Here is a 7995-nt window from a genome sequence, read left to right as displayed (position 1 = left end):
CTCAAAGAGTAAAATAATAATAAACTTTGTTTACTGTATAACATTTTTATGTTGGAGGATTTCCACAAAAAGAAGATTTTGTCAGATTAATCCACAGTAAACACACACACACACACACACACACACACACACACACACACACACACACACACACACACACACTCACTGACATGATACCATGACATCCTGCGGCCTCTTTTTGTTTGGTCAATTATGAGGGCTGCAGACTGATTAAGTTAGCTGGTGTTGGATGTGGGCAGGGCTGCTCTCTCTCTCTCTCTCTCTCTCTCTCTCTCTCTCTCTCTCTCTCTCTCTCTCTCTCCGTTTGTTCACACACAGTGATACTGGTGCTGATGCTGGAGTGAGCGGTTAAGCAGCACCGGAGTCCTGGAGCAGCTCTCACAGCCGCTGTCTGTATGTCCACTAAAGGAAGAGCCTCTAAACATCGCAAAAGCGTCTCGTTCTCGGAGGATGAGGATGAGCAGTGCTGGAAAGAGGAGAACGGCGGCGTGGACGCACATCACATGAAATCCGTCAAAACAGTGACAGATTCATCGGGATATTACAGCTACAACATGTGAGTGTTCATATAAACATTAAAGGAGAGAAATGTATTTGGTTGTGCTGTTTGGGCAGTACAAGTAAAAAAAATAAATAAATAAATAAATAAATAAATAAATAAATAAATAAATATTAATGGAAAATAGTTAATTTTAATTTAAAGAGTTTAACATATAATTTTAAAGGCCGAGTTCACACGTCTCGTAGGTATAACATTATTTTATATGAAAAACCATTTGAAATACGTTAAATGCATGAACTTAAATGGATAATATTTCTGTTTAAAACGTCACGGCTTCTAAACAGCTTTAAATTAATAAAGACATTTCTTAAAAACTGAACAATGTCTTACAAATGTAGTTTCGTTTTTGTTTTGTTTTTTTCTGCTTGTAGCCCAACATTTGCAATATAGCCTGCATGTGGGGTAACTGTGAAGCGCCACCTAGAGGATTCTGATGTGTGTGTACATTTGTGCTGTCGTTTAAAATGTTTAATCACGATTTATTAAGATTTTCCAAACAAAGCCTTGCACCGTAAGGTACAACGGGGCTAAATGCTCACTTCAAGGGAAACTTTCGTGTCACAAAATTTACTTTATCAAGATTTATTTTTATTGAATATGTATGGAGCAACATCATTTGTGTGAAAAGAAAAACAATAACAGAAGGTTGTTTTAAATAAAATACAGTTTAAAAAACAAAATGGTGACGATGGGGCCTTTTAACCCATACTAAAAAGCACCAGAGGGTTTATTGTGATATTGTTCAAATGGACAATTGTTATAGTGCAAAATGTGTCAATTAATGCAAATAATTTTGAGACAGCAAGATGCTTTTTTGAGTAACAAATTAAGAAAATTATTATTTCAAAATAACCACTTCAGAAAAGGGTTAACCATTTCCTGTTACTTTCGATCACGTTTGGCATTTCAGAACATATCAAGTATTCTATAAACAAATAAATCTCCACTGTGATTGGGTCAGTCAATGTGACCCACTTTGAACATTTATATTAACAAATCTATTCCCCCACTTAAGAAAAACAATGTGTTTAACCCCAGCAACAGGGGGCATTTTACCCCAATATCTTTACACCTATTGGACAGTTATTGAAAAAAATTTTTGAATTAATCACCTTGAACAAAATTTGAAAATGACAAATAATTTTGTCTTAAAATAAATGTGATAATTTGGGGGATTTTTTTATTAGCTTCATAAATTTCAACATTTAAAAATAAATAAATAATTGATCAAGTTGCCTCAAAATCAAACTTTAGACAATACACGCCATGATCTCATGGATCAGGAAAACTTTTCAGTGCCTAGTGACAAACAGGTCTTTAAATAAGTGCTGTGGTAGTTCCCTATCTGTCACTCACTTGACATTGTGTCGATGTAGTGACACTAGGGGTCACTCTTGAGAGCCCCAAACACCTCTGCTTTTTTGAAAAAAGGCCAATGGGAATGGCGAGTGGAATTTGCATGCCATTACCCCAGACATACAGGTATAAAAGGAGCTGGTATGCAACCACTCATTCAGATTTTCTCTTCGGAGCTGCGCAGTTGTATTCAGTGCACTGAATTCAATTTCCCTCCAAAGACGCACCTCAAAACTGCTGGATTTACGGCGCATTTCAGCGGCTTCTCCCCCTCTGCATCCGTGGAGTGCAGAGAACGCCCCTGGGCACTTCAGCAGAGTGAAAAAAGAGAGTATATTCTAAAATAATATATTTTCATTCACAAAAAGAGTGGCACACATGGAACGTCTTTTTAATGATGCCTTTCCGTTTGTGTGTTATTCCTGGTTGCGGTCGTTATCTCTCCGCTACTGACAGCCACGATCGCTGTCTTACATGTCTGGGCGCTGCCCACGCGGAGACATCATTCGTGGATGATCATGTCCTCATTGCAAGAACATGACCATGGCAACATTGCGGTCGCGGCTTGCAAGCCACCCCAGTGGCTCTCCGCACCGGTCCTTCTACCTACGGGTTTGAGGTCGCAAGGACATGCTTTCCCAGGCGGCCACGAGCATCGGGTGAGAATGGAACCTTTCATTCTCCCCTGAACCCTCACGGCTCGACGATTGGTTCCTGGGCTTGGGGCACCGCCCACGGCCATGCCCCGCCCCGGTTCCTTTCTTTCCGGAAGTGCACGAGGAGCTGACAAGATCGTGGGAGGCACCTTTTACTGCCCGGTCCTGGTCTTTCAGCTCCCCCACTCTCTCTACCCTCTGGTGGAGCAGCCAGGGTGAATTCGGTGATCCCTCAGGTGGATAAGGCGAAGCTCCCGTCCAGGGACTGTAGGTTTACGTCGTCCCTGATGACAAGGGCCTACGGTGCCGCTGGACAAACTGCCTCCGCCCTGCATGCCATGGCTCTCCTGCAAGTACAGCAAACCAAGGTGCTAAAAGAGCTGCACGAGGGTAGTTCTAACCTGGGATTGATGCAGGAACTGCACTTGGAGACCGACCTCGCTCTCCGGGCGACGAAAGTCACGGCGCGGTCTCTCGGGCAGGCAATGTCCACCCTAGTGGTCCAGGAGCGCCACCTTTGGCTCAACTTGGTTGAGATGCGAGAGGCTGACAAGGCACGGTTCCTTGACGCCCCCATCTCCCAGGTTGGCCTGTTTGGCGACACCGTCGAGGATTTTTCCCAGCAGTTCTCGGCGGTGAAGAAGCAGACGGAGGCCATTCAACACATCCTGCCCCGGCGCAGCTCAAGACCCCGCACCCCATCTGCTCGTCGCCAAGGGCGTCCTCCTGCAGCAACAACACTGGCTCCACCGCAGCCCGTCCCCGTTGCCTGGCCCCGGCGTGGAGCCCAACGCAGGAAGCAGACACCACCCGTCTCACAGCCGGCCACTAAAAACCAGAGGAAGGCTTCGAAGCGCCCCTGATGGGATTGGTTTTGGTGGACTACGGGGATGAGATTCCTCCTCCCCCCTCCTCGGCCAATCTTATGGTGGGCGGCAGGAGCCAGGTAAATTCTTCAATGTCCCTGGACTCCGCGAGGCCCCACCCGCCGGTACATCTGACATGATCATTCCCCTGGTCCCCCTCGCCCGGAGTTTGGGCGCATGGCTCGCGCTTTCCAACCCATCACGATGGCTGACCTAGGCCGTCCGACTCGGCTACGTGATTCAGTTCACCAGGCGCCCGCCCAGGTTCAGCGGTGTCCGCTTCACCTCGATGAAGGGTGAGAACTCCGCTACCTTGCGTGCGGAGTTTGTAACCCTTCTGTGCAAGGGTGTGGTATAGCCTGTCCCTCCAGCTGAGATGAAGAAAGGGTTCTACAGCCCTTACTTCATCGTACCAAAGAAAGGCGGTGGGCTGCAACCAATCCTGAACCTGCGAGTACTGAACCGGGCTTTGCACAGACTCCCGTTCAAGATGCTGATGCAAAAATGCATTCTAGCGATCGTCTGTCATCAAGATTGGTTCGCGGTGGTAGACCCGATGGACGTGTACTTCCACGTCTCGGTCTTACCTCGACACAGACCCTTCCTGCGGTTTGCCTTCGAAGGCCAGGCATACCAGTACAAGGTCCTACCCTTCGGCCTGTCCTTGTCCCCTCATGTCTTCACGAAGGTCACAGAGGCAGCCCTTGCCCTGCTAAGGTAAGTGGGCATCTGCATCCTCAACTATCTCGATGACTGGCTAATCCTAGCTCACTCTCGAGAGTTGCTGTGCGCACACAGGCACCTCAGCGGACTGGGGCTTCAGGTCAACTGGGAAAAGAGCAAGCTCTCCCCAGTCCAGAGTATCTCTTTTCTCAGTTTGGAGTTGGACTCAGTATCGATGACAGCATGCCTCATGAACGAGCGTGCAGTCGGTGCTGAACTGTCCTCAGACGGAGAACAGCGGTTCCACAGAAAATTTTTCCGAGGCTCCTGGAGCATATGGCATCCTCAGCAGCGGCCACACCGCTCGGGTTGGTGCATATGAGACCGCTTCAGCACTGGCTCAAGACTCGAGTCCCGAGATGGGCATGGTGCCGCGGGACACATCACGTGGCCATCACGCCGATCTGTCGCCACCCCTTCAGTCCTTGGACCGACCTTGCATTTCTACGGGCAGGGGTTCCCCTAGAGCAGGTCTCCAGGCACATCGTGGTTACAACAGATGCTTCTAAGACAGGCTGGGGTGCCATATGCAATGGGCACACAGCTGCCGGCTCCTGGACTGGCCCGCGGCTGCGTTGGCACATCAACTGCCTAGAGTTGTTGGCAGTACTGCTTGCCCTTGTCTGGCCATTGATCCAGGGCAAGCACGTGTTGGTCCGGATGGACAACACAGTGACGGTAGCGTACATTAACCATCAAGGCAGTCTACGCTCCCGTTGCATGTCACAACACACAAGGTCAGGGAGGACGAGGAGCAGATCGTCCTAGTAGCACCCTACTGGCCCACCCAGTCATGGCTCTCGGATCTCACGCTCCTCGCGACAGTCCAGGTTACTCTCACGTGATCTTGAGACCCCGACCGGACTATGTGCCAAAGGTTCCCACGACTCCTTTTAGGGATCAGGTGGTGAACCTGCAAGCGCTGCCCCAGGAGGAGGTAGACCCAGCCTTGGCGTTGCTGTGTCCGGTGCGAGCTTTACGCATCTATTTGGATTGCACGCAGAGCTTTAGAAGCTCCGAGCAGCTCTTTGTCTGCTTTGGTGGACAGTCTCCAAACAGAGGATCACCCACTGGGTCATTGACGCCATCGCGATGGCATATCAGGCTCAGGATGTGCCAGTTACGAGCCCACTCTACCAGGAGTGTGGCAGCCTCCTGGGCCCTGACCAGTGGCACCTCTTTGGCAGACATCTACAGAGCAGCGGGCTGGGCAGCACCCAACACCTTTGCGAGGTTCTACAATCTCAGGGTTGAGCCAGTCTTGTCCCGTGTATTGGCAGGCATGAGCAGGTAAGTTCCGGGATAGCTGGCCGGGTGTACCGCTTGCGCATAGCACCTTTCCCCTCCCTTGAGGTGAAGACGTGCTCTCTTGACTCCCAGTCGTGTACACAGACTGTGATCCCTGGATGACTTTCCTCCTTAGCCCTCTGGCAGTTGAGTTTGCGGAGAAACTCACTCACTGGCCCAGTACGTGTGCTAATGAAGCCCTGTACTGAGGTAAGTGCTCCACATCTGCTGGTTCCCCGAAGACGACCCCATGTGATATCTTCTGCAAAATCGTTTCCCTGTCGGTAAACTGCATCTTCCTTGGGCAGAGGCCCCTCTGCCCCAGTTGCCATGCTTTATACAAACTCCTCCCCCTTCGGGTAGGACCTACCATGGGACTTCTCCATATGACATACTTCCGACAAGACTCGGTAAGACCATGTGACTTATTCCACTCAAACCCCCCCCCCCCCCCCTTTTTGGGAGGGTTGTGGTCTCTGCGGTGTCTTCCCCTTGGGAGGGACACCCCCCGACGTAGACACTTATGGCTCCCAGTCAATTAAAAAATTCCACTCTTTTTGGGGAGAAAAAAAGAGGAAAAGGGGCCTCGGCTGGGCTAGCCTGTCCCTATTGTTGGGCAGTCAACTTGTTCCTGAAGGACCGTTCGACACTCATAAGAGCGTTGGGGGAGGTTACGTGATGGCCTGGTGCGCTGGCTACGAGGCACACAGCGGTCTGCCTGACACGTACCGCCAGTTCAAGTAACACAGTTCAGATAGTTGTGCCGTTTTGTATAGGGACCCCTAGTGTCACTACATCGACACAACATCGAGTGAGTGACAGATAGGGAACGTCATGATGGAGGGAACGAGACATTATGTCCCTCTTGCCACAATGCTGAACTACCCGCTGAAATGGCTGGGAACTGGTCTCGGCTCCTCAGCACAAAACCTGAATGAGTGGTTGCATACCAGCTCCTTTTATACCTGTATGTCCAGGGTAGTGGCATGCAAATTCCACTCGCCAATTCCCATTGGCCTTTTTTAAAAAAAGCAGAGGTGTTTGTTGCTCCTAAGAGTGACCCCTAGTGTCACTTCATCGACACAACGTCTCATTCCCTCCATCAGGGAACGGAGGTTATGAAAATAACCATGACATTTTTGTTGCTGTTTAGTGTTTTAGAAGAAAATTTAATCAAATATGCCTTTAGCCCCGTTGTACCCTATATAGAAATGCTCTAAAATAGCACAAATTCAAGTAACATTAAACATTAACTAATTGAAAAACATATTCATTGCAATGAACATTAAATCTCTCAATTCAAAGTGAGGATTTCTTTTTTTACATAAATAGGTTTCATTAATCAATTAACGTCATACGAAGTCCAGTAAACAGAAAAAGAGCTAAATCAATATTTGGTGTGAACTCTTTTGCCTTTAAAACAGCTCCAATTCTCCTAGGTACACCTGGACACAGTTTTTCTTGGTTGTTGGCAGATAGGATGTTCCAAGCTTCTTGGAGAATTCGCCACAGTTCTTTTATTTATTTAGGCTGTCTCAATTACTTCTGTCTCTTCATGTAATCCCAGATTGACTCGATGTTCAGTGGGGGGCTCTGTGAGTGCTGTGCCATCTGTTTCAGGGCTCCCTGTTCTTCTATTTTGTTATATTCTATATGCAAAATAAATGTTTGGGAGTCTAACATTTATATTTCCTACTGACACACTAAAGCTGAAGATATAAATAACCATCTTAAGACAAATGTTTTTGTGAAACATCTTATGTGCATAAGACTTTTGCACAGTATTGTATGTATATTTAAAGGCCTATTTTATATACAAAGATACATAGTAGATTAATAAATACCATTATTTTACCTTCATATATTTTACTAAAAAATTTAAAATAAATAAAAACAATTGTGAATGAACAAGGTATGGAAAAACTACCACATATTTTTTTGGAATCTTGATGAAAATGACGTTACTAAATTATTACTGTGAGACCCAGCCAATTTTATTATTTTAATATAATAATGAATTATCTTTATTATTTTGAGGATTTTTTAATATATATATATATAGAAGTAATATATTTCTGTCCTATTTTCTTCACCTTTATCAGGAGCTTTTATTTTTACTCCAAAAGTGCCGTTTGTAGTTTAAAAATAGTAATAATATGGGTAATATGCCATTCCAAACTCAGTTCCGCATCTGGTGAAACGCTGTCTTTTCCCTCTTTTTTGTTATACTGTGCTGTGTTTGTACATGTGTATAATAACTTCTCGCGGTTACTAATCTTTGGAATTGCGTGAATGCTTGAACCTGCAGTACTTTCCTTTCACAATGCATTTGAACTGCTCTGAAAGCGCTTAAAAAACTTGAGCCCATGAGTCCCACGTGTGCACAGAACAGCATGTCACACAAGCGCACACAGGTCATGTTTATCCTTCTTTAATCGCAGCTTTTTGCAGTTTAATAATCACACATGATCATATCACCATTTGAATGTTATTTTGATTAATTGAACAGCCCTGAAAGATTGTG

The 7995-nt window shown here is 46.5% G+C and overlaps 1 protein-coding gene across 2 annotated transcripts in view; it reads left to right on the top strand.

Annotated features, from left to right (window-relative positions):
* The first annotated feature begins 357 nt into the window (after positions 1 to 357).
* trpc3 (transient receptor potential cation channel, subfamily C, member 3) overlaps positions 358 to 7995 on the top strand; it is a 107241-nt gene continuing 99603 nt past the window's right edge. For both annotated transcript variants that reach the window (XM_051658547.1, XM_051658545.1), the window contains exon 1: positions 358 to 577. In XM_051658547.1, the coding sequence (XP_051514507.1) occupies positions 417 to 577 (161 nt within the window). In that variant the 5' untranslated portion in view covers positions 358 to 416. The remainder of the gene's footprint in view (positions 578 to 7995) is intronic.

Source organism: Myxocyprinus asiaticus, chromosome 27, assembly GCF_019703515.2.
Source record: "Myxocyprinus asiaticus isolate MX2 ecotype Aquarium Trade chromosome 27, UBuf_Myxa_2, whole genome shotgun sequence".
Lineage (NCBI taxonomy): Eukaryota > Metazoa > Chordata > Actinopteri > Cypriniformes > Catostomidae > Myxocyprinus > Myxocyprinus asiaticus.
The sequence above is the reverse complement of the archived record's forward strand: the minus strand, read 5'-3'. Positions and strand labels throughout refer to the sequence as shown.